Source organism: Penicillium manginii (assembly GCF_028828005.1).
Source record: "Penicillium manginii strain IBT 31320 chromosome Unknown utg000011l:1.0-1395921.0:1.0-1396616.0, whole genome shotgun sequence".
Lineage (NCBI taxonomy): Eukaryota > Fungi > Ascomycota > Eurotiomycetes > Eurotiales > Aspergillaceae > Penicillium > Penicillium manginii.
This window is the reverse complement of record NW_026643112.1, coordinates 1,077,109-1,102,118: the sequence shown is the minus strand read 5'-3', so window position 1 is coordinate 1,102,118 and position 25,010 is coordinate 1,077,109. Positions and strand designations below refer to the sequence as shown.

Genomic DNA, 25,010 nt, shown 5'->3' with positions numbered 1-25,010 from the left:
AACGCTATTTCGAGATGGACTTGGCTTTCAGCTGCCAAGGACAGCCAAAACTCTTGGCGCGAACAAGGCCTTCTGGCACGTTGGCAGCATGATTGCGATCCAGATGCCTAAAGGTAGGGTGATCCGCAACAATTACTCCAAATTTGATCGCGTTGATTGGTGCTGCATCTCTTTTTCCTAGATTGGTCTAGTCGTTTATGCCTGAACACGCTGTCTGCGGGGCGTGAAAGGGGTTCTGATTTGCTGCTGCGTCTGGCTTTCTGGCCCCCACGATGATCGCTACCCCGTAGACCGGCATTTGTCATACCAGCAGTTGCAGCTATGTGAGCTTGGTATTTTTTTATTTGTCAAATCTCAGTGTTCGATGTGGACGCCTTGAAAAGCTTAGTACACAGGCAAAGCCGCAACGAATAGGCAAGGCCACGATTTATAAATACTCATCCATTGAAACTCCCTGAAAAGTAGCACAAATGCTCCACGTTTGGCTGACTCGGAGATCAGAAGTACTTGATAGTACACCCTCGAGGTGAACCACCGTTGACCACGGTTCGCAACCAAGTTGCACGTGGCAGATTGTCATGAATACTCTTTAGATGTGACGGAGGATGGAAACCAGGAAATGGTGCGTGCATGCGGATATCTAGGAGGGAGAGAGAGGGGGTGCGAGGCTGGGAAGGCGAGATGTGAGTGTCTGGGGTGGTGCCCGAGGCCTACGCCCAACAAGAATCATGTAGCAGATATGGACGACCGGCTTAATTCTTTGAAACCACCATCCACACCTTGAAACTAATCCACCCAATTTGGGCGAATGCAGCCCTGGAGAAAGAATATCACGTCGAGGCGTGAATGCCTCAGGTACCAAGACCGCCATAGTTAACTAACTAACTAACTACTGTGTCTTCGCGCTCTCTCATCCAATCACCACCTTCAATCCTCCAATATTATATCTAGTGAAAGATGGGAATGCTCGCTGGCTGTCTGCGTGAGCAGACGGGTCGATCGCAGAGGGACAAAACCACCACACACGCAGTGTGCAGGAGAGTAGGCAAGGCGATGGCCACTAAGATATAACCTCCTAAGGCATCCGAGCCTTCATGAGCAGTACACCGATACCGCTACCGCCGCAGGAACTGAAAAGACTGAATCATGACACTTGACAGGTGTGTGTATTCCTAGAATACTATCGCGCGAACTAAATATCTCCCTGTAAGCAGACACCTTGTTGCTAAGGCTCTAGTCACATAACTCCGATGTTGAGAGCAGAATCCCCATTACACTAGGTATTTCCCCGCCCTGCATCGCCCAGTCACAGTTGGTCCAGAGGTGTATCTAGCAATTTAATCGATGACTTTTTATTTCTTTTTTCCATGCTCATCCGCAGCAGAAAGTCGCAAAGAAGTCTTATCATACTATTTGAAGTAGGTGAGGAAAAGTTCTGACAGCAAAATTGACGCGTAGATCTGATCTCTCATCCATCTCCATATTGTCAATTTTGCATTTGGCTTTGTCAACAACCAATGGCTTTGAGCTGAGAATATTACTAAGAAGCAGGCCAGCTAGTACTACTAGTAGTCTATCGACCTTTTGACCAATGTAAGTATGCAAAGCCTGGAGCCCCAGTATTTTATTTCACATCTAGTAGTAAAACTATCTTATAGTATACCCGAACGGCTCCCGTATTGTCGTCTCAAAATTCCGGATGCTGCCCCCTTCCGACTTGTCTTCTCTCCCGAGGTCTCTTCAAGTTTTCTTTCGCCCATTCTTTCGATAACTCAAGCAGCATCTCAGATGTCGTTGTTGCCGCCAGATAGACAACTGCTGAAACTTAGGGAAGGACCACAGTAGGCGTTCGATTTGAAGTTTGCCGTGGGGCCGATTTTCAACCATCCATCCCATGTGCCTCCATGGTCCATGCGCAGACATTCAGTACCGCAAAGCTTGTTGCCATTGGTATCATCGAGATACTTCTTGACTGCGCCTGCGATGGTAGCCTGTTGTGCTGTCGTATCGCAATGTCAGCCGGAGGAGTGATAGACCCAGGACATGGACTGGTAGGTTCCACGCATGGTGTCGCAGGAACCTTGATCGGACAATTCCTTGATAGTACTGGCAAGAGATTTTGCCATAGCAATCGCAAAGTTCGTGATCACGACACAGGATGCAGTTGCAGCGAGGATCCGCTCACAAACTCGGACAGGAGTTCGCTCCACAAGGGCATGACCGAAGTCCCTTGTCTGAAGGCTCGATTCGGTTGCAGTCTCGTTCAAGCTAATTTGTAACCATCTGTCTGGTGTTGGCTGCCCATCGATAGATGAAGGCCAGGTAGAGGCCTGCACTGATGTTGAACAGCAATAAATTGCTATCAAGAGGCCTTTGAGAAGACGCATAGTAGGCTAAGCTGTTGAAAATGATAAGACCAGCTAAACAACACAAACGAGCAATATCTGGCAGGCGGTCCAAAAGACTGGCCATCGCTTTAGAATTCTCAGTAAGGATAATTAAGTAGTTCGAAAAGCGCCCGTCCTCTATACGTTTGGTTATGGCCGCCAGAATGTTCTGTGACCTTGTGTGACGAACCTGGCCGCTGTTGCCTGAGTCACCCGATACGTCACGTGCCTAAACACCAGTTCATGTACGATAGTTGCGATGAGAGCTCTCTCTCTCTCTTTTTTTCTCTAGTTTTGTTACTTTTCGTCAAAATACTACAATATTTCAATATTCGAGTCCTCACACCTTGGGTATTGAGTAGTTTGAAGATGAAGATTTTTTTAAGTCATAACAGCTCAGTATCACGCTAAATTCCCCACTAATTCACAGGCGGGGGGGCTTCGCAAGACTCTCGATCAAAGATACATACCTACCTTAAGGTACCCCCAGTTTTATTTTAGTGGTACGATAGAACAGGAAGGGGGTGAATTTGGTGCAGGCAGAAGGGATAGTTCGCTAGTTGTGACAAACTTTCGGAAAGCTAACTTTTGGAAAGCTAACTTTTGGAAAGCTACACAGCAATGTTTGTTCTCAAAGCTATTCTAAAAATTGTCTCGAAATAATATGGATGTCCTAAATAGAGCCTGATAGACCCAAGGATTATTTGGGTACAAAGGAGGGCATGTCATCTTTCTCGCCAGGAGTATCTACAAGTATACTGTTTACCTTATAGCAACTCTGTTTAATTATTATATGCTACATAGTATTCATACAAATCAGGCTAATTAAGCTATTCCACGAAGCTTAATAAAGGTGACAGTGGGGAGTACTAGTGACAGGGGCCAAAAAAGGGTATTTTATGTGATTTTTACTGGGCCAGCTATAGTGGACTCTCGGCTGAAAGAAACCTGTTCAATGAAATATCTGCACTAACATCTTAGTATCGGCGCAAGAAAGAGACTTAAAGTCGCACCGGTGTGTACGGAGTGAGTTATAGTAATTGCCAAGGGAATGTCGAGAATGGCTTAATCAGACGCAAAAGTCTACCAGTGATATCCCAAAGGCTGGCTAATTTGCCACATATCTAGCTATCCTGGCAACTTGGAGGATTTTGAGGAGGCCGACTTGCTTTGTCCATAATCTGGCCCCCACGAAAGGCCGGCCGGCGTAAGATGCGAAAGGGTGCTAAGGAAATTGAAACTAAACTGATTCAAGTTTCGGTCAAGGAAGGAGTCTGAACTATGGAATCTGGTATCTGTACGGAGTACGGTCCTCCAACCGGGGCGAAACCGCCACCGGAATATGCGTTCGTACATAGGTGTTCACGCTCCGATGATTGCTGCAGCCTGGTTTATGCATAGAGAAAAGAGAGGTACGAAATCCGAGTCCCCATCCGAACATTCTTTCAGCGATCTAGCAGAGGCCTTAGATAAACAGAAAGCAATGACAGAGCTTGTTGGACATCATACGAAGATTGAGCTTCCCGGGAATAAGATGACAAAGATCAGAGCTGATGGCAAAGCAGCCACCCGCTGAACTCTCGGCTGACTACCACCCGCATCCATGTCCACCTGAACTTACTACTGGATGTTCCGAGGATTCTCGGAAGCAGGTAACTGCTAATAGTAGCCAGCAATGATTATTTTCCCCACTGTGGTGTCGCCGAATGTAGTACAAAGGAAACACATTAAGGGTATCCGAGTCTAAAGTGAGGTTAAACACTACATCTATATTGATAATGTCATCAAGTGCCCTGGAAGTTGATTGTCGAAATGATAGAACAGAATGGCAATGGCATAATAATGATATTTCTTTACTGTGGTATATCGAACAAGTCTTAATGCATTACGCCCAACCACCCTTACCTCCAAACCCAGAGCTATCCTCAATCTTCTTTGCCTGTCCACGATTCGGCTTAGACTGCGCAGCCTCATGTTTGCGCAATTCCTCCGGAACACGCGAGATAGGTGACTTCATAAGCATTTGCTTGAGATCGTACCTGTGATTTTCATTAGCATACCGAACAAAATATAGACCCAAAAGAGGACTGCAACAAAGTAAAAGGGCAAAACATACATAACATCCGAATCCTCGCCACCCAGGAACGTAATAGCCACACCACTTTTACCCGCACGACCAGTACGACCGATACGGTGAGTGTAGCTCTCGATCGAGGTGGCCATGTTGAAGTTGACGACAAGTGAGACGTCAGGGACATCGATACCACGACCAGCCAGATCGGTAGCGACAAGGACATCGGTCGAACCATTACGGACAGAGGCCAGGGCAGCCTCACGCTGATCTTGCGTCTTGGAACCGTGCAAGGTAACAGACGAGAAGCCCATATGTTTAATTTCGCGAGCAATAGCATCACAGTTTCGCTTGATGTTGACGAAAACGATGATTGGAGGACGGAAGTCTCCCGCAGAAAGAATCTCTGCAAGTCTCTTCTTACGCTTGTCTTCACCGGGGATCATTTCGACTCGCTGTTCGACTGTGTCGACGGCTTCGCCGATAGCACCGATGGTGATGATTGCTGGGCGACGAAGGTATTTGCGCGCGATACGCTCGACGGCTGCGGGCATGGTGGCTGTGTACATCATTGTCTGGCGGTAACGGTCTCGTCCGCTGATGTGTTGGCTCATGGCGCGCGAGTTTTCGGCTTCTTCGGTATCGGGCTTTTCGTTCGATACGGGGAGGGCGTCTAGGATCTTGTTGACGGGTTCTTCGAAACCGAGATCGATCATGCGATCTGCTTCATCCATGATGACGTAGCAACACTGGCTGAGGACGAGCATGCGACGCTCGATGCAGTCGACTAGACGACCTGGGGTAGCGATGATGATTTCTGCACCATCGCGGAGGCTAAAGGCTTGTTCTTCGATTGAGTGACCACCGACAATACTAACGACGTTGAAACCAAGCGGTTGGGTAAACTTCTTGGCTTCAATTTCAATTTGTTGCGCCAATTCACGAGTCGGTGCGAGAACAATGGCGTAGGGACCGTCGTTTTTGCGCCACTCGAACTCGTCTAGTCGTGGCAGCTCTGAGATGTATACCAAAAGTGGCAGTAGGAATGCAGCGGTTTTACCGGAACCGGTGACAGCCACACCGATAAGATCTCGCGACTGCATGGCGATAGGAATAGCGGCACGTTGGATCGCAGTGGGTTCCTTGTATCCAACGCGATCGACCAGCTCCAGCAAGCGCTTCGGCAAGAGACTCTCTTCCCAAGACCGCATCGGATTTGGCACGCTGCCACCCTTGGTAGCGATATTAAAATCTTCTTTGAAGATACGCCAGTCGCGCTCGCGCATGAGCTCCAACTTCTTCTCACTCCAGTGCTTATCGATCTGATGACGCGAGCCTTCCTCACGACGACGGCGTTCCATCTCCATGATCTCCTTCGCGCGAATGCTACCCGACTCCTGGTCCCGAGTTACCAAGGCGTCAGCATACTTGCGCGCCACATCGTCTGCCATGTCTTCTCCAAATCCTGCGAGTCGGCCTCTGCCAAAAAAGTTCGCTTCATGTCGGTGCTGGTATAGGGGATTGTAATCTCCACTTGTATCTTCCTCGATGTTCCACTCGAAATTGAACTTGCGATCTGTGGTGCGCTTGCGTTTCTTCTTGGCGGAAAATGTGGAGGTTTGATCAGCTCCCATATATTGCTTCTTGACGAGCGACGCTTGTGCCTCGGCTTCGTCTTCCTCTGCAAGACGTTTGTCGGCTTTCGCGTTCTTTGATTTCGCTGATTCCTTATCTTGTCCTCGTGATTGTTGTCCGTTTCGGGAGGGTCCAGGTCCAGACTGACGCTCGCTGCGCATGGCACGAGGTCCAGTTGGTACTTGTCCATTCGAATCTCTTTTCTCTGGGTATTTCTGCTCGGGTTTTGATGGGTGTTGCTCAGTTGAGAATCCATTGCGATCAACGCCAGTCGCAGGTGCCTTCTTCGCTTGTCGCTCGGCCTCTACTTCCTTAGCGCGCTTCTCCAGCGCGAGCTTTTCTCGTTGCGCTTTAGATAAGAACTTTGGCTGTAAGAAGAAAACGTATAAATTAGCGATCGTACATCCTTCGCGGTAAGAATGAATGCTGTCGGGTGGTGGAGAGCATACCTTTGCAGAAGCCGCATCCACCTCTTGCTTCTTGCGGATCAGATCCTCTACACTCAAAGGCACTGCAGAGGGCTTTTTCGCACCCCATCCTTGCTTCTTCTTCTTTGTCTCCACGGGCGGGGGAGGAGGAATGTCATCTGGAGGAGGTGGAGGTGCGCCAGCATCTGGTGGTGGCGGCGGGAGCTCCCGAGTCTTCGGGAGGAGGTGGTGGTGGTGTCGGGGGACGTTCGATGGGGTCGAGGGGAGGCCCAGGGGGGGGCATCCGAGCCGTTTGTCATAACAGCATCCATCGCAATGAACTGAGAACAATGTGATGTTGATCCGGTCGGACGATGCGGCGAGATGTCGCATCGAATTTCTACGGCGGAGCGCGATGGACCAGTCACGCGGTCACGTGTCACGTTATATAGATTTCAGGCCATTGGTATATCGACTTGGGGGAAAACTTGGGGGAAAGAATAGGACTGATAGAAAATGATAGACGTGGTCTCGACGGTTTATACTGTTACTAATATTCCATGCGTCCTGGCTTAGGGCTATATGGCACTAATCAGCCAGCTACCTAGGTACTCAATAGCTGGAGAAGACAAACTTGGCAATTTGCATATATTTGCTTGGTTTAGCATCATTCAAAGAGGGGAACTAGAGTACAACGGAACAACTGTTCCTAATCACAAGAGCAGGCCAGACAGATTGCCGAGAGGGCAAGGCCTATCTGGGCATAGCAAAATCGCTAAACAAACCTGTAGAAAGGAGGGGAAAACAAGAACGGTGCCATGGGGGACCGGCACAAAACATGATGCTACATAAGAGAGAAAAACTCACCCGCCCTGGTAGATGAGAAATCGAGTAAGAAAGAAGACACCTCGAAGAAAGGGAATGGCGGCTCAGAGCGACCGATACCACCGCAAACAGAATGTTCATAAGGAGACATGACAAGTATTACGCTGCCTGGCGAGGGCCTTAGGCGACCGGGGCGCCATTCACGGGGCTTTGTTGTTGCTGATAATAGGCATAAGCCTGCGCCGCGGCTGCAGGGTCCTGCGTATCGTGCATCGCAGGTGCGGGAACCGGAGCAGGCACTGCCGGCTGTACTTCTGCGGGGGTTGGTAGCACAGTAATAGCAGTTCCGCCGGTCCTAATGGCAGCGATGGAAGGTGGGCCATTGATCTCACGGTCAAGAGTCATGTACTCCTTAACGGAGTCCTTAGTGCCACGCTCAAGGAGGTAAGCCATGTAGATCTGCACGAGTTCCTTGACGATTTCGGCAGGCAATGTGCTCTTGGATCGAGAGTCGGCAACGACTTGCTTGATACGGTCGTACTGGACGGACTCAGCCTCAGCACTAGTGGGTTGCTCAACCTCAAACATGAGGTAAGAGGTCCAGAACGGACGGCTGTCGAGATAATACTGCTGGTTCTCCTGGAAGACCTTACGGGCATCATCGGGATCACCCTTGATCTTCCACAAGAGACGAGCCCATTGCGCGACGAGAGCAGCCTTGGTCGACATGTCAACCTCGGGCGAATCCAGCTGGGTCTTGTAGACCTCGATCGCGGAATCGAGACCGCCGTGGCGACGGCAGAGGTTTGCGAGTGAGATGACAGTCTCGACGTGACTGGGCAGGTTCATCAGGATAGCATAGTGGATGTCCTTAGCCACATCTGTCCGACCAGACATCTCCTCGAAATAGGCATAGTGGAGGCGGATCGTGGGATTCGCAATGGGCACATAGAGACAGCTAGCGCGTTGATAAACAATACGCGCCTCCTCTTCCTTACCGGACTGAGCAGCCATCCAACGGGCATACCGGAGCCAGAACTCATCGTAGTGAGCACAAGTCACCAGGCAGCGCTCGTACAAGAACTGGATGCGAGAGTAAGAGCCCTCGCTTTCCTCAAAGTCAAGATACTTCGACCAATTTCCGAGTTGGCTTTCGTCCAGTTCAGTAACGTGGAAGTAGGGACGCTTGATTTCCGACTCGTAAGTCCAGCGCTTGGTTGTTTCAGCTTGAGTCTTGGCAAAAACTTCCAGATGGTAGTTATCAATTCGCAATCGCAGATCACGCTCGATCTCAGCCTCGGCCTTTGCACCCGGAGGAACTTGGGACGAAGCGGCCTCCAGTTCTGTTCGGAACTGAGTCATGATTTCTGCAGGGGCGAGCTCCGCCAAGGGTCGGTTTTGTGCTAGCTGGCGATAGCGCTCAAAGTATCGCGCATACTGATGCATGGGGATATGAATGATACGGCCCAAAATGGCGAAAATCTTGTCTTGTGCCTCTACCCGTTCTTCGTATTCAATATACTTGTCCCAGAACGGGTGAGCAAGAAAATCAAGACCGACACAGTTCGCACCACGTTCAAAGAGGCTATTTTAGCTTGGTTAGCACACCGCACATTTCCGATGTTTGGGGGTGGGTTGGGTGGGGGGGGAATGGAGAGGGATGGTAGGAGAAAGTTATGTGTCAACCATGGCTCATGCTGTCATTGAGACAGGTCCAAAACATCAATCAACGGGATGAGCGAGCTGTAGGGGGGGAGGGTAGCCAGGGTTTTCGTGCGCGGGATTAAGAGGGAAGAGCCATTCGAGCGAGACTTTTCCATGGGCTGTCCGGGCAAGAGGCAAATCATGCCTGTCAGGCGGAGAAGGAAAGCAGCCTGGATGAGCCGGTGAGAAGTAAACTCCGCTTGATTCAGGGTGGGAAGGCGATGGTTTTCTCACCCATCATCAATGGAACATCTGAACCACCGCATATCCAAGCCTCAAAGAACATCGGGACAACAAGGGGCTTTCGCAAGCTGCGTCGGTCACGGTCACGGTTACAGGGAGAGGTAAGGGAAGGAAACCACGTATCGACTTACTCTCGGATAATGTCGGCGTCATGAGAGGTCTCGGCCTTGAAACCGCAATAGTTGGTCCAGAGGTCGACGGATGGGGAAATACTGGCAATTCCGCGTTCATAGACCTAAAAATAACACCGGGTTGTCAGACTTGAAGGCCCGAGTGAGAGTGACACGAAAACAACACAATGGGGAGTAGTATATCGTATTTGCGGGGTGGTTGGGAGGTTCCGTACCATCTCTGCGGCTTCGGTGCCGGTTATGGAAAACTCCAGATCGGCATACTTCTTCCAGTAACCAAAAAGGAGGGGAAACTTTGCGAGGAAGCGATCGTAGTTGGTGCGAACGGTGGAGATAGCTTGGGGATTCGAGTTACGATTGATGCCGCCCTCGAGGGCCTCGGCGCCACGGACAACCTTCTCCCAAGTCTCAAAGTTGTCGGGATCATCCAGCTATCAGAATCAACAAAGGTTAGCGACAGAGACAGTAGTAGAACGAGGATGTTGCGATCCAAGCCGGTCGCGCGCAGGAGAGCATCAGTCCGACATACCAACTCAAGTTCCAGCTTTCTCAGCTCCGCATTCTCCTCCTCGGAACCACCGTAGTTGTAGTCCGCCATGACGGGCGCAGTGAGACAGTGAGATGCGCAAGAAGAGAACAAAGTAATACAAGTTGATAAAAGATATGTCGCGAAGAGTTGAAGTTTTGATAACAATAGATGGGTGAAAGGGAGGAGGCTGAAACCAGCCGCTTCTTTCTCTCTTTTCCGCTTTTCACACCGTTACCGCCTTTGGCAGAACTATCTACGGTAGCCGATAACCACTTTGACTGGCAGAAAGAAAGTAGGCCAGTAGTGCAAAAGCATTGCTTCAAACGAGCGATTACTAGTTAATTATTGATTGCCTACTACTACTAGTTCGTGCTCTTTATATACAAAAAATAATACTCAATCACGATGAAAAATAACTTGATACTAATGAGTGCTAGAGCGAGGAAGGCGGTCAATCAATTGCAAACTGATGGTCATTGGCTGCCACAATAATCCCCCAATTGGGACTAGCGTGGGCCGCAACTTTTGTTCCGTCAACATCAAGACTCCCCCGAAAGTCCGCAGTAGCCACCTCCAGCCCTCAATTACACAACCCTCGCCATGGCGTCTATCACAGAGTCAGTGGGCAAGCTGCCCCTGCGTCTACGCAATTTCTTCGCCCGCTATCCACCCCAGGTCTACTCCGCCCTGGTCGCACCGCGCCCGACAGCCCCGGAGGGTGAAGCATCCGCCGAACAGAACCTGCCATCTCCATACACTGCCGACCGTGATGCCAAGGGAGCTCACAAAGAAGATCGCGAAGCCTTTTCTTTCTCTCGTGCTCTCCTGCACAATGACCCCAGCAACCAGAACCCCTTCCTCCCCCGGAAGATCTTCACCACTGGAAAGTGGATCGGACCGCGCTACGGACTGCGACAACAGGCCGACCTCGTGAAACTGGCAATCAAATACAATGTCGAGCCTCTCCTTCCCCCCAGCACCAAGTCGACCGAGTACAAGCAGGCCCGCCTGGCCGAGCGAGGCTTGCGTATCAAGGGTACCGGTATTGGCCAGAAGGTCAAGGGTCACAAGTGGGAGCGTACGATGGAGGCACGTCTCGAGGATCGTCGCAAGGCGATGACCGAGATGCCAGAGATGATTCGTTTGTGGAAGCAGGTACGTTTGTATTTCAGCTCAGCTGAGCAGAAGACCCACGCCCGAGAGCAGGAACATGCGCTAATGCAATCAATAGCGTGGTCACGGTCGTGGCTGGAGACAATGGCCCAAGCGGTAAACCAGATGAACACACTGTGCTCATGTTCATTCTTCGCTCTCGCCTGTCGATTTTCACCTTCGCTGCCAATCTCGTTTTGGCAATCCTCGGCAGACGCATCTGTATGAAATCATTTGCAGGGGTTTGGGATGGAGTTCTCTCTTATTTTCTATTCTTTTCTTCCATTCTTGTTTGATCATATTACCTGTACTATATAAAGCGAATGGGCATGTGGTCCATTATGCTTCCCCTTCCCCGCAGCGGCCTTAGCCCTCGCGGATGATTTCTGTGTGCATATCACCGCAGTAATCTGAATCACAATCCGATATCACAGAGACTATTGAACTGGTGCGGCTGAGAGGGTGCAATGGGACACTCGTGACGACACCAATCCCGCGTCTTCCGTAAATCATACCTGCCCAGGAGTAGTACTTTCATGAAACTGGCATGGTTGACAGCCACGTGTGTGCCTCTATGGATTACTAGTACGGCTATGGTGGCTAAGTAGCCAATAAGAGGGTCTGATATACCCGACTATCGTTTACGGAGTAACTACATAAGCGCTACTGAACAAGGCTTTTGTTGCTGCGACAGTCTGCAGAAATCACACTTTGCTTTTTCCTCCAGGCTTGGCAGCTTCAAGTTGCTTAATAGGATTACTAGTACCTGCCATTTGGACTCTTTGATCTCTCCAGGACTGGTAACCTTGGAATAGAAATTATTGATGCCAAGATTGGACACTGTACTTATCCGTTGCTACTAATACGTAAATATACGCACCCAGAATACAAACCGCCTTCAAGCTTACAGGGTAAGCTGACACGATAAGCCCTGTAAAGTCGGTTAGTCCCCCTGTATCCGGTACAGTTAAGGGATCCACCGAGGCGCTAAGTATCACCTTGAGGGGTTCAAATTGTTACTAGCAGCTACTACTACCTAGGTAGGTAATATGATCATTAGATGATTGTGATATGAGGTGATATTGAAATGGTAACGTGTTTCACCACCGAACCGCCACCACCACCGAGCCGCCACCCCACCTACATTACAACGATATATATTGAATATTACACAACCACCATATAATATATTGCAAAAACTAAGCACTATTCACAACCGGGCACCTATTCCGCTTGTGCCCTGGCTCTCTGCAATTAGTACAGCGCTGTACAGGCCTCCTAATCGTCGTCTCTGTAGCTGCCGGAGCACGCCGTGGCACCGGGGGTATTGCCATTTGGTGCTCATGCTCAATTTGTAGACGTAATTGCATCTCTTCGGCAGTCATTCCACCTTCGTATACCAATTGCTTATTAGGTAAGGCCTTTTTTCGCTGCTTTCGTCCATTCTCTGCCATTACACGCTCATATGTAGTCGTCAGCATTACAAGCTGATTAGCAAGTAATTGTGCACCTTTGGTAGTCTGCTCCAATTGCTGATATATATCGCTATTGGGTGAAATATCTCGATATTCTAGTAATCGCTTGATTGATGCTGCCTGGCGTCGGAAATTGATAGCTTTTGATGGTGTATGAGGTATAAATTCATGACTACTAGCACTACCACGTGATGGTGGTAGTGTAGGTGACGGGGATGAACCTCAAGTTTTGAAAGTACTACCTCAGGCGCATATGGAATGATACCTGATGCCATAAAACTGCTAGCAATTGTAGAGGTTGTGTATGTTGCTGCACGTGTTGTAGGGTACAGATGAAGGAAATCGAGCTTTTTAATATCTGTAGAGCCTATGCGGGCAAGATCTTGCACAGCCTGACCATAGAAGTGCTTCAATACACCAAAACAACCTACATCAAGAGGTTGTAATAGATGCGATGAATGAGATGGCATGCAGATTGGCACAATATTGTTTTCCATGCATAGAGTATCAAATTGAGGGGTAAGATGACTCCCATGGCCATCCATGACTAGGAGAGACCAGGCACCATGTTGACGCTTCTTAACGTATGGGATGAAAGAATTTTCGAGCCATGAAATACCAATTTGATCAGTAGTCCATCCATTATTACTGACCTCGAAGCGCCAGTTGTCTGGGACAATACTGCACCAAGCAGATATAAAAACCTTAGCTTTAAAAATGATCGTTGGAGGTAGAACACCATCCAAATGGATACACTCAATTGCAGTAACCCACTCCCGGTTACCAGGCTGCACGACTTTTCTTTTTCCCTGCCACTCCCGACTAGTGATCACTTTTGAAGTACTAGTGATCCCCATTGCGAAGCCAGTTTCATCAAAGTTATAGATGTCGTTGTCAAGGATGCCATATTCAGCAATGATGTTGCGATACTGATCGAACCACTCGCGAATAAGCTCCGGATCTTCACATAATGCACGCTGAGCGGCGTAACGACGTGAAAACCGGGTTTTTAGCTTCTCACGGCGTGCAACAAACCGAGATATCCAGTTTTTGCCGAGTGGTAAGGGAGGGGTATTGACAGAGCGCTGAGCAAGTAGAATATTGGCCATCTCTTTTGCCATAGCTAAGGTAGGGGCCTTGCCACGCATATCTAGATCCAATATCCATCGCTCAAGCGAATCCTCTTCGATTTTATCCAATTTTGAGCAATTTGCGCGAGTGGTGTTACGATAACCGATCCCCTTGACGCGGTCGCGTAATGTTGTACGAGGTACCTCATAAACACGCGCAGCTTCAGTAATAGAAGCTATTTTCTTGTTTCTTAGCGCCTGTATAGCAAGTTCGATCCTGCCTTCTTGCTCAATGAGTTTGCGCGTTCGTCCGGTACGAATTGGTGGCATAGTGGTGGTTTAAAGATGGGGGTGCTACACGCGACGCGATTTTTTTGAGGTGGTGGCGGCTCGGTGGTGGTGGCGGTTCGGTGGTGAAACACGTTAATGCGTTAGTGTCTGTTAGTGTATGAGAGTGGGGGCGGGCTTTGTCAGGTGGGGGTATATATAGAGAAGACTTGTATCAACGACAGTGGATTCAAGTTCTTGCTCTGAGACATTTCTTGAAACTTGAAGTTACTTCAACAAGTTCTTCCCCAATTGAACCCGTGGACTGGAGTATCAAGGACAACCCCGACAACTTTGGAAACTGGAGAAATCCGCACTCGCCCGCATCCCCGCAAAAAGGGTGTCAGGTGACTTGCCACAGGCCAAACAGCAACAGCAAGACTACTTTCACTTGGCTTTCCTGACTTTCACTTTTTCCTCTTTCATCCGGAATTGATTCTCGGATTCTCGGACTCTGAATTACGAATGCAACAGGAATGTGGTGTACGAATACTAGTATTTGTTACTCACTTGGCGCGGGCAAGATCCACTTCTGGCCCCATTCACTTTCATTCTATCTCTCGGTAAGCTCCGATCCCTTTATACTAGTAGTTGCATACCCACCTTATCAACTTCCCTACCCCTCTCTGTGTCTCTGTGAACCCTTTGATCAGGCCTTATTTTTGCATGTATGACTGGGATCATACACACTGCTTTGCTTGCAACAGATACCAAGCGTGATTGACGCCGTGTGAACAAACTGACACATTTGTTTTGTTAGCAACCAAGTCACTTTTGACTAGAGTGTGCGTGAGCAACTCGACGATCTACCACGTGGCTGTCGACATTCATTCTCCTGGAGAGAGACAGAAACTCTAAGGAATCTGTCCTTACCGCTCGTTCATGCAGGCTGTGCATATCTGACATCCACTTCACAAAATGTCCACTCCCACTCCACTAAGTCGCATCGCATATAGCTCTGGCTATTCGACCGATGTCGACAAGATTCGCGAGCAGGAATATCCCCACCTTGCTAGTAAGTTCATCAGAGTCTTTGAGGTGAACAAGTTGAAGGTGGACAAACCTTATTAATGCTTTTCAATCATCTCAGCGACAACCTACCTCGATCATGCTGGCACGACACTCTATGCCAAGTCTATGATCGACGCCTTCTCCCAAGATATGATGTCCGGTCTCTTTGGAAACCCACATTCCATGTCTCTCTCCTCCCAGCTTTCTACCACCCGAATTGACGACCTTCGACTACGCGTCCTACGTTTCTTTAATGCCGACCCTGATGAATTTGACCTGGTCTTCGTGGCTAATGCAACGGCCGCCATCAAGCTCATCGCCGACACCTTTCGTGACACCGATCACCGAGGCTTTTGGTATGGCTACCACGTCGACGCTCATACCAGTCTCATTGGAGTGCGTGAGCTTGCTGATCTGAACCATCAGTGTTTCATGAGCGATGCCGACGTCGACAAATGGATCCCGGAGATACCCTCAAATCCAACAAAGGCACCTAGACTATTCGCTTTTCCAGGCCAGTCCAATATGAACGGCCGGCGTCTCCCCTCCGCTGGTGCAAGGAAATTCGAGCTGCTGCCAATGGCGGCAATGTCTATACCTTGCTTGATGCGGCCTCGATGGTTTCGACCTCCGCGCTGGACATAAACGCGGTTTCCCCAGACTTTACCGCACTGAGCTTCTACAAGATCTTTGGATTCCCTGACCTGGGCGCACTGATCGTGAAGAAAAGTGCCACTCATCTGTTTGAGCGACGGCGGTTCTTTGGTGGAGGTACTGTGGAAATGGTCCTGGCATCTGGTGGCCAGTGGCATGCGAAGAAGGAGTCTTCTCTTCATGCGCGACTCGAGGATGGTACCCTGCCATTCCACAGCATAATTGCTCTCGATTCTGCCATAAGCACTCATGAGAAACTCTATGGTTCCATGGAAAACATCTCATTCCACACAGCATTCCTGGCGAGACTGCTCTACGATAGACTCTCCGCTCTAAAGCATTGGAACGAGACGCAAGTCTGCCAGATCTACCATGGAAGCTCGGTTTATGGTAACCCAAAGAGCCAAGGCCCTATTATTGCATTCAATCTTCGCAATAGTCAAGGACAATGGGTCCCAAAATCCGAGGTGGAAAAACTGGCTTCAGTCCAAAATATCCAGATGCGAACCGGAACGGTGTGCAACCCTGGAGGCGCTGCCTGTTCTCTCGGCTGGACATCGTCAGAGATCCGCAATGCCTACTCAAAAGGTCTGCGATGTGGCAATGGTAATGATTTTATAAATGGTCGACCTACTGGTGTCTGCAGAGTCAGCCTTGGCGCAATGACGAACATGACGGACATTGAAACTCTTGCCAACTTGGTCGAAGAATTCTACGTCGAGAAGACCCCCCCCTATTCTCGCACTCGACCCACCGTTGGAAGAGGACGATGTCGTCAACCGTCACTTTTACATCGAAAGTCTTTCTGTGTTCCCAATTAAGAGTTGTGGCGCTTTCAAAATCCCCGAGAATAAGCGTTGGGAAGTTAAGAGAGAGGGTCTGGCATGGGACCGCGAGTGGTGTCTCATTCACCAGGGAACAGGAGCTGCTCTAAATCAGAAAAGATATCCTCGCATGGCTCTCATCCGCCCATCCATTGATCTCGAACGCGGCGTTTTGCGAATAAGCTATGGTACGTCTACCGAGCAAGTGACCCTCGAGATTTCACTTGGCTGGGAAGAAACCAGTCTCATCTCAACTTCGCTATGCCAAAACTCCGGTAATAGAAGGGCAACTATGGTATGTGGCGACCAGATTTCGCTACATGCATACGCATCCCCAGTTGTTTCGGCCTTCTTCTCTGATTTCCTGGGCGTCCCCTGCACGCTTGCACGCTTCCCTTCACAATCTGCCACCAGATTCTCACGCCCACCCCGTCTCTCTGGTGTATGGAAGAGCAAATTCCGGAAGTTGCTTATGCCAGGCTCCTTTCCACCTGACCTCCCACCACCCGTCGTTGAACAGAATCGCCAACAGGGCAAACCCTTGACGCTCTCCAATGAGATGCCAATCCTTGTGGTCTCACGTTCATCTGTGAATCGTCTCAACGAGACAATCAAAGCGAGCTCCAAACAAGGCCCTGGTGCCGCCAAAGCAGTAGCCGCTGATGTTTTCCGCGGAAACATAGTTGTCGCCGAGCGACTTGCTCGCGTGGGTGACGCAGAACAGCCTTATGCCGAAGACCACTGGTCAGGCCTACGAATCGGACCCGATGAACTTCGTATCGATGTTCTTGAAGGATGCCAGCGTTGCCAGATGGTTTCCATCGACCAGTTTACTGGCCTGCGACGCTCTGAGCCATTCTCTACCCTGGCGAAGACCAGAAACATTGATGGAAAGGTCCAATTCGGTCGCTATGCTGCTCTTTCTCGAGCCGAGGTCGACAGACTTGAGTTTGAACCACTAGACCGCCGTACGGTCATGGTGGGTGATGTTGTTACGCCGACTTTTATGTGATACCCTGATTCCCCCGTCCTGGAAGCTTCCCATGGAAGCAGATGAAGTCGATAGGTTTTCGTTTATGTTTGTACGCTACGGAGTGGAGTTGTCTGGGCTCAAAATGCCCTTGTACTCAGGTTCCCCGACATGGTCATGGCTTGTGTTAATGAGTGATGTGTTAATGTGTAACTTTCTGTACTCAGTTTAGGTTTTTTTACTTTCGGTCTTTTCGGGACTCCCCTTCTCGGGTCCCAATGGAATTATCTTTTATCCATGTATTCTTAAAGCCCTAAATGTCACATAATCGAATAATGTGTGGTTGCTTCAAACAAAAATCAAGTTTATTTACAATGATTCACTTCGCAATGCAACTAAACAATCGAGAGTTAGCCACGCTGTATCTCCTGCCGATCAAGAGTGGTCCACTGTATTAACAAGTCCTCCAAACTATCTGGAAGCGATAGTTCTCCGGATATCTTCCCGGGAATATCGTCCTCAACCCGCTCCATCATTGTATTCTCGGTTGAAGGCGTGGTAATTAAAATATCTTGATGCTCGCTAGAGGTATCAGCCAGGCTGAATGAATCATGGCGATCTTCGTCCCTGGCACGTTGCCAGCTTTCTCGTCGTACCATCTCCATACTAGCAGCGGAAATGTCGGACTTATCTTTCATCTCGCTCTCCTGAGAAACGCTTTCTTCCCCTTCCATCTTCTTGAATCGCCATCGATAGACTCTATTGTCTTCTTCCTCCTCTTTCTCCATCTTCTCAAGTCTATTGAGTCGCCTTGCCGCCTCTGACCGACGCCGCGATTCCTCTTCATCTCGGACTCTACTATATTCCTGTCGAACAGGTCGAGCACGTTCATCATCAGTCTTGACCCCATGGTACCATTCTTCCTCCCTCTCTCTAGCAAAACGGGCCTTCAAACGTTCCCTTTGCTCTGCTTCTCTTTCCAGCCGCTGGTCTCTCATCGACGGTACTTCAGCCTCCGATCGGCGCCGCCTTCCCTCTTCATGACGAGACATGCGCTCACGACGCCTTGTCGCTTTCCTTCTTCTATCCATATCGCTCTCCTCCGAGTCCGAATTCCACACCTCTTCATGACGAATCGGTTTTGACTCCCGTTCGTCCGGAGATACGCTGGGTCTCTCGTGGTATTTGGCCAACTTGCGCTCCAACCGCTCAATCTCCTGCTCCTGTTTGCGGAGCTCTGAATTTCGGCCCAGGTCATTTCTTTCTAGCAGGTGTTGGACTTGACGTATATTCTCTTCATCGGAGTCACGTTTAAATGATACGCGCCGCTCCTCTCGAAACAGCCTATTTCTTCGGCTGTTGCCTTTGTGCGTTCTTTCTTGGACAGGGCTGCTTGAGCGTGTCGCATAAAGCGACGTCAGTGGGGGACCTCCATGTGCTGACATCGCGGTGTCCCCTATACTATATGTGCGATTTACTGACTGGACGGACGTTCTAGGGCGTCTGGTCTCGTCACGGCCGGGTTGTAGCTTTCCTTCTCGGGCCTTTGGCGATGGAAGCTGATCGCTGGTATCGTGGCTACTATCAGGAGTCAGTTTGGAAAAGGAATGAAAATTGTACGATTTCAAATTACGTGAAAAGTGATTGATCAACGGGGATGAAATGCCCGTATTCGATTTGGAATCGCATGATTTCTCCAGCGTGAATGTTTAAGATTCCGTCTTTGATTCGCGAGTGCCTGTCACCCTTGAGCTTTTGCTTGCATGACTCGATCTCGACGAGCATAGACCTTATGAGGAGATTGTACTCTTTGACTTCGGCGGATTCTGCCGTCTGTTGAGGTCTTTGACTTGTTTCGTTCACAGGGGCTTTTGGCGAGCTCCTCACACCAGGAGAGCGAGGACGATTTCTTCGAGTTGGCTGATGACAGGGCGTTATACCCCTCTGACCAGGAGAGAAATCGGTGCTGCTATAAAAGGGATCAATCTGGGGTGGCGGTGGTACGAAATATTCCTCGGATTCACCCGTCGAATCCGAGGCTTGCGGTATTTGGCTGTCAGTCTTCTGGCCTTGCAAGAGTGTTTGAATCAGGTCGCGCTGCTCCCGGACTAAGGTTGGGACTCCGTCTCTAAGTGAGGGTCAGATATTCTTCACCAAAATGCAAGGGTTATTGTCAAGGTACCTGCGAATCTGGCCCGCATAAGTGATCACATTTAGTAGAAGTAACATCGTAGCCTTTAACCTCTCTAAGCTGGTCTTTAGTTGATCAAGACTGGACTCGTGATATGCTATCCTCAGCTTGCCCGCAACCTGCTGAAATCGACCTTTGCCCCGCTGGCCATTATCATCGATGACTTTTTGAATTTGTCCAAGTACATCCCGAGACTGATCGAGAACAACATTCAATGTGCGAAAAGCTTCCTTTGAACAGAGTTTCGATGCCTCTTCCTCTTTCAGATTATCCCCTAGCTCGCGTAGAATGGCGCTGACGAGCGCGATCTCGTTCGACAAGAGCTGAACAGAGTCACTGGCATTCTTGACTCGCTGGTAGAAGGAAAATAATTTGACGGATAATTTGGCGCCTAAATCTGCAACTTGAATAATACTGGCCGCTACACCGATGGCCTCAAGGCCAGACATGATAAAGGCGATCTCCGATCCAGGGTCTATGTGTGTGGACTGTCAAGAAACTAGGAGTGGGGGTATTCATCTTAGGTGGGGTTGGCGCTTGGACGTGTCAGCAAGGTCTACACCCTCAAGCTGTCTGCTGTATGTCGTAAGCACATCTGAGTGAGGTCTTGTGTGAGAGTGATGATTCTGTGGTCATCGTTCACCTCAACGCCATATAAGACTTGTCGAATGATAGAGAAGAGCGACGAAACGGCCCCGAAATGTACCGCAAAATGGCCTAGCAATTTCCAAGGTTAACTCGAATGTGCGACGGCTGTTTCATAGTACCGACTACTGAGATGTACTCTGACCTTGAATGACCACAGAGGGTGACCAAACTACCTAGTAGATAGAGGAAAAATGATCTTTCGCGCCTCTATACATAATCTTCATTGCAGTCCGGAATGCATGAACACCCTTGGAATATCATGATACTGAGGCCCCTCAGTGGTGTCTCCCAGCCTGAGGCCATTCAAGGTGCCAAAGTATAGTGATAGTGAGTTTGCTAGTATACTACTGTTAGTAGTAGTTAATTGGATGCATCGGAGTCCGGGTAAACCACTCTTAGGCCATCTGGTGGTTATTCAAAATTAGTCATTCTATGAAGCCCCAGGCTTATAATTCAGTTTTTCCAAGATTTTCCAGGGCCCTTGGCACCTGGGCATCTGGGCTACGAAGGTGGAAGATCGGCACAGCTTATATTTCCACCAATTAGTATCTCGCTTATACTGGCTGAACCTGCCGATCCCTCCGCTTTTCGACAAGCGACATTGAAAACAATCCCGAAACGACTGCCTACCTTGATCAGATGACAATATCAAAAGCCCATGAATGTTAAGCTCTAACACAAACGCCAAATTATCTCTTCTAGCCAAGAATTTTAATTTCTTATAAAAACCATTGAAGTGTCGGCCGCCGAACACGTGGGTACTCGTAGTGGAACTTCTTGAAATCTGAAGCTAAGGCTTTTCGTCTACTGGTAACTTCTACTAGAGATAACAAACCCCTTAATGCACATGAGATAGAGACACGGGTTGAAGTCTCTGAGGTTCCAATCAATCTATGATCAGCTGCCCACGTTTCGGAGCTTTCAACATTCTGGTAACAAGCGTGGCTTGCAGTAGCGTCAAAAGGTGCAGAACTAAGCTTAACCGAAGCCGCTCCATGCCGAATTATTCTCTCCACTTCCTTGATTGACGTACCTGCATACAGCATAAAAGGGCAAAGACCCTTCATGAATCTAAGATAGTACCAGAACCATCTTATCTTTCCTCTCGTGAAAATGAAGAGCTTTATCGCTTCAAGCATACTGCTCGCGGCCAGCGTTCAAGCTGCCACCAGTGGAGAATTTACCGCTCTCAGCTTCAATGTGGCTGGCTTGCCGTCTATTTTGCAGTCTAATGATGTTGAAGGTGATAAGGCTACCAATGCCGGAGAAGTTGGCGCATACTTTGCCAAGTATGGATATGATATCATCAACATGCAAGAGGTACTTTTTCTTTCAATTTGATAGCCTCATCACGGCATTATTGGGAAATGATGAATTCACACTACCGATTAGGATTTCAATTATCATGCCTACATCTATGCAGCCGACGACCATGTTTACCGGACAGCCACATCTGGCGGGGCTGGAATTGGAAGTGGTCTGAATACTATCTCCAACTATGATTGGATTGATTACACTCGCATCAAGTGGAATACTTGCTCTGATGCATCTGGTTCCGATTGTCTGACCCCCAAGGGCGTCACATTCATGAGATGGAACCCAGCCACTGGAGTCTACATTGACTTTTACAATCTCCACGCCGATGCTGGGTAAGACAAGACTGCCTCCAACTGAAAACTATGCTGGGAATTCTTACTGATGAAATATAGAACCGAGGACGGTGACGAAACCGCCCGCAACAGCAACCTCCAGCAGGTCGCTGATTATATTGACACCTGGTCGACCGGAAACGCAGTTGTGGTCATGGGCGACACAAACAGCCGATACACCCGCTCTGCCGACACCGCGATTCGTGTCTTAAAGTCGCAAAATAGCCTGAAGGATGTCTGGGTTGAACTGGAGATGGACAACGTCTATCCCACCGCAGGTGCAGATGCACTTCTATGCGACAACCCATCTACAAACGAGACATGTGAAACTGTCGACAAGGCCTTGTACCGTGCATCGGATCTTGTCACACTATCAGCTGCAGGCTTTCGTTATGATGGCAATAACTTCCTCAACGCGGAGAGTGCCTATCTAGGCGACGTTCTCTCTGATCACAATCCCATTCTGGTCAACTTCACCTGGTCTACATCGAGCTCCCTTCGTCAAAGTCAATTTTCTGGCGGTCCCCATGGCACCTGGTTCAATGATCTGCCCAACGTCCCATCTTCTCCGAGCGCGTCTGTCATCACTTTCCGGGGTGCCAGTCGGCTGGATAGTGTGGCAGTGACGCTGACTGACGGTACCGCATTCAGCCATGGAGGTACGGGTGGGACTGCGGCTTCTCTCACACTTGCGTCGGGTGAGTACTGGATTAAGACTGAGCTTTGTACCGGCACGTACAATAACGAGACTCGGAACTTCTATATTAAGGCTACGACTAGTGCGGGTAACACGTTGGAAGCTGGTACTGCGACAAGTAGTTGTTCGACCTTCACGGCTGATGATGGGTTTGCTGTTGTTGGATTTATGGGTCAGGATGGGGACGAGATTGATCAACTCGCTTTGATTTATGCGGCCTACTAACGAGCAGACCTGGAGTGAAATTCGCAATAGTCTTCTCCAGTATTTCCCAGAGCCTGTGCCGCTCCGTTGAGTACGGGGATACTTCTAGAAACATGTGGAATTTCTCTTTGTACCTGGTTTCTGCTGCATGGCAGTGAAAACTGAATTTGGGATGACTTGAAAGACGTGGAGAGTTAAATGAGTCTATGTAGTCTTCTAGCAACAAATATACTAGTATACATGAATTACTTCCTTTCCAAGGCGCTATTTCTCATACCAGAAGTAGCTCTTGACATGCACATTAATAGGTAGTATTTCCAGAAATATGAAAGAGCAAACGTAATAGATTGGATATAATGAGTGATCACTGCATTGAAGATGAAATTAATAATCGGATGAATTTGGTCACCGATAAGACAAGAGGAGATATGGTATAGCCAGCCTCAATGGAAGATAAAAATCCATAGCAACGCAATCTGTGAGTCCAGATTATTTAGTATGGACCTCAATAGTTTGAGAGCTTTCCTTTTGATACAAGTCACCACCCTCAATTCCCTCAAGGGTATGATTCTTCGTCTCGGGAGTCCACAGTGTCACAAGTGCAGTGAGCAACATGATCCCAGAGAAAAGCCCAAGAACACCATCCAACCCAATAATATCCTCGACCGTCCCGAAAGCAAATGAAGTCAGGATAGCGCCACACTTTCCCGCAGCCGCAGAGATTCCGTGAGCAGTTCCCCGAACGCGGGTTGGAAATGCCTCCGCGGGAAGCAGAAATGTGGTGAGATTGGGCCCCACGGTTAGAAGAAATTGGGAGATTGCAAAGACAATCATCAAGCCCGCCGTTGAAGTGTGTGCAGTCGGTGAGCTAATTCCAGCCCAGATAGCGTACATAACACAGACTCCAACACATGTTAAGAATTGCTGGCGCACGCGACCAATGCGGTCGGGGAGAAAGATACCGACGTAGAATCCTGGCAAATATCCCTAGAAACTGTTAAACCTTTCTAAAAAGCCTTGGTCGCAACTTTGAGAGGAACTCTTACGGCTGACTGTACAATGATGTTTCCGATTGCTGTGTTGTACAAGGTCTCCCAGGGGCTTGCTCCCTTCGCGAAACCGATTCGAGTGAGCACGACACTTTGGTTGAGGTTTACTCCGTAGTAAGCAATGTCGCTGCGGAGGTTAGTTAATATCTCAGGAAGTGGATGGTGGCGCAACATACAAAAGAAACCAAGCCGCGGATGTCGCAAAGAGGACGCGTGCATGTTTCCATTCGCCAAAATACTCCCGAAAGTCCCGCCATTGTTGCTTGAGATCACGCTTCTGTCCGGTAGCCTCATCGCAAACATCTATAAAATATCAGCGTATACAAGTTTGGAACCGAGTGAAAGACTCACATTGCTTGTAGGGCAAAGTCTCTGCAATGGTCAGGCGGGCATAGAGAGTGAAAACAGCCGGAATGATACCGATGCCCAAAAGCAGGCGCCAAACCCATTCCAAGTGTGCTATGTTTGCTGCGATAGATCCTTGAAAAGCCTTGAGAAGGACTAGAAAAACAATGCTGGCTGCCATGTTGCCGAGGCCGATGTTTGAGAAGACCGTCAAGACTTGGGTTGCACGGGTACCAAAAGGTGATTTCTCCGCGGCAAGAGACGATGACAGAGGGTAGTCTATACAATAAGTTAATGTCAACGAGATTTTGGATTTCCACAAGATAATGAATATGTGCATACCAGCTCCAATTCCGACTCCAGTTAAAACACGGAATATGGCCACCCAAGCGGTTATAGATCGTGGATCCATGCCTTTCCAGGGTAGTAGAATTACTAACAAGGTACCGAGAATTGTCAAAAGAAGTTCTTTGCCGTATATGGTGTGTCGACCCCAGACATCACTTAGGACTCCAAAGAGCAGCTGGCCAATGACCATTCCCAAGCTCAAACCACCCTTCATAACGTCACTATCAACTGTTGGAACCTTGCCATCTTGATAATACAGATATCCGAGAATGGGAACGACTATATATGCCGCGTTAGTGTGCAAAATGAAATGAAATTGAAGCACTTCATACCAAGACCAATTGTCAAATTGAGATAACCATCAGCGAAGAACCCAACACCCGCCGTAATAAGGAACCGGAGCTTGGATCCGAGTGAGGCCATTGATAACCGGAAAATGTGAGAAAATAGAGTATCAGATTTTC

General features: G+C 48.9%; 9 protein-coding genes across 9 annotated transcripts; 3 read left to right on the top strand and 6 right to left on the bottom strand.

Moving 5' to 3' along the window:
• Window positions 1-1,784: 1,784 nt before the first annotated feature.
• On the bottom strand, window positions 1,785-2,387 carry N7533_013687 (uncharacterized protein; the record flags this gene model as incomplete). Its single annotated transcript, XM_057110337.1, has 2 exons — window positions 1,785-1,991; window positions 2,037-2,387. The coding sequence occupies 2 exons, from the start codon at window positions 2,385-2,387 to the stop codon at window positions 1,785-1,787; spliced, it is 558 nt and encodes a 185-aa protein (XP_056953039.1).
• Window positions 2,388-4,272: 1,885 nt separating this feature from the next.
• prp28 (mRNA splicing protein PRP28) lies at window positions 4,273-6,893 on the bottom strand (the record flags this gene model as incomplete). The annotated part of the gene is made up of 3 exons (XM_057110336.1): window positions 4,273-4,426; window positions 4,504-6,461; window positions 6,543-6,893. The coding sequence occupies 3 exons, from the start codon at window positions 6,891-6,893 to the stop codon at window positions 4,273-4,275; spliced, it is 2,463 nt and encodes an 820-aa protein (XP_056953038.1).
• A 612-nt stretch (window positions 6,894-7,505) lies between these two features.
• Window positions 7,506-10,001, bottom strand: N7533_013685 (putative mRNA splicing protein (Prp39); the record flags this gene model as incomplete). The annotated part of the gene is made up of 4 exons (XM_057110335.1): window positions 7,506-8,910; window positions 9,404-9,507; window positions 9,619-9,834; window positions 9,933-10,001. The coding sequence occupies 4 exons, from the start codon at window positions 9,999-10,001 to the stop codon at window positions 7,506-7,508; spliced, it is 1,794 nt and encodes a 597-aa protein (XP_056953037.1).
• Window positions 10,002-10,532: 531 nt separating this feature from the next.
• N7533_013684 (mitochondrial 54S ribosomal protein mL59) lies at window positions 10,533-11,205 on the top strand (the record flags this gene model as incomplete). Its single annotated transcript, XM_057110334.1, has 2 exons — window positions 10,533-11,087; window positions 11,164-11,205. 2 exons carry the CDS (start codon window positions 10,533-10,535, stop codon window positions 11,203-11,205), a joined length of 597 nt encoding a protein of 198 aa, XP_056953036.1.
• A 3,669-nt stretch (window positions 11,206-14,874) lies between these two features.
• Window positions 14,875-17,457, top strand: hxB (putative molybdenum cofactor sulfurase protein (HxB); the record flags this gene model as incomplete). Its single annotated transcript, XM_057110333.1, has 4 exons — window positions 14,875-14,971; window positions 15,047-15,414; window positions 15,465-16,337; window positions 16,387-17,457. The coding sequence occupies 4 exons, from the start codon at window positions 14,875-14,877 to the stop codon at window positions 17,455-17,457; spliced, it is 2,409 nt and encodes an 802-aa protein (XP_056953035.1).
• Window positions 17,458-17,825: 368 nt separating this feature from the next.
• On the bottom strand, window positions 17,826-18,860 carry N7533_013682 (uncharacterized protein; the record flags this gene model as incomplete). Its single annotated transcript, XM_057110332.1, has 1 exon — window positions 17,826-18,860. One exon carries the CDS (start codon window positions 18,858-18,860, stop codon window positions 17,826-17,828), a length of 1,035 nt encoding a protein of 344 aa, XP_056953034.1.
• Window positions 18,861-19,044: 184 nt separating this feature from the next.
• N7533_013681 (uncharacterized protein) lies at window positions 19,045-20,055 on the bottom strand (the record flags this gene model as incomplete). Its single annotated transcript, XM_057110331.1, has 2 exons — window positions 19,045-19,543; window positions 19,598-20,055. The coding sequence occupies 2 exons, from the start codon at window positions 20,053-20,055 to the stop codon at window positions 19,045-19,047; spliced, it is 957 nt and encodes a 318-aa protein (XP_056953033.1).
• Window positions 20,056-21,367: 1,312 nt separating this feature from the next.
• On the top strand, window positions 21,368-22,825 carry N7533_013680 (endonuclease/exonuclease/phosphatase family protein; the record flags this gene model as incomplete). The annotated part of the gene is made up of 3 exons (XM_057110330.1): window positions 21,368-21,574; window positions 21,647-21,903; window positions 21,964-22,825. The coding sequence occupies 3 exons, from the start codon at window positions 21,368-21,370 to the stop codon at window positions 22,823-22,825; spliced, it is 1,326 nt and encodes a 441-aa protein (XP_056953032.1).
• A 468-nt stretch (window positions 22,826-23,293) lies between these two features.
• On the bottom strand, window positions 23,294-24,969 carry N7533_013679 (uncharacterized protein; the record flags this gene model as incomplete). The annotated part of the gene is made up of 6 exons (XM_057110329.1): window positions 23,294-23,791; window positions 23,851-23,980; window positions 24,030-24,156; window positions 24,205-24,477; window positions 24,541-24,825; window positions 24,879-24,969. 6 exons carry the CDS (start codon window positions 24,967-24,969, stop codon window positions 23,294-23,296), a joined length of 1,404 nt encoding a protein of 467 aa, XP_056953031.1.
• Window positions 24,970-25,010: the final 41 nt, after the last annotated feature.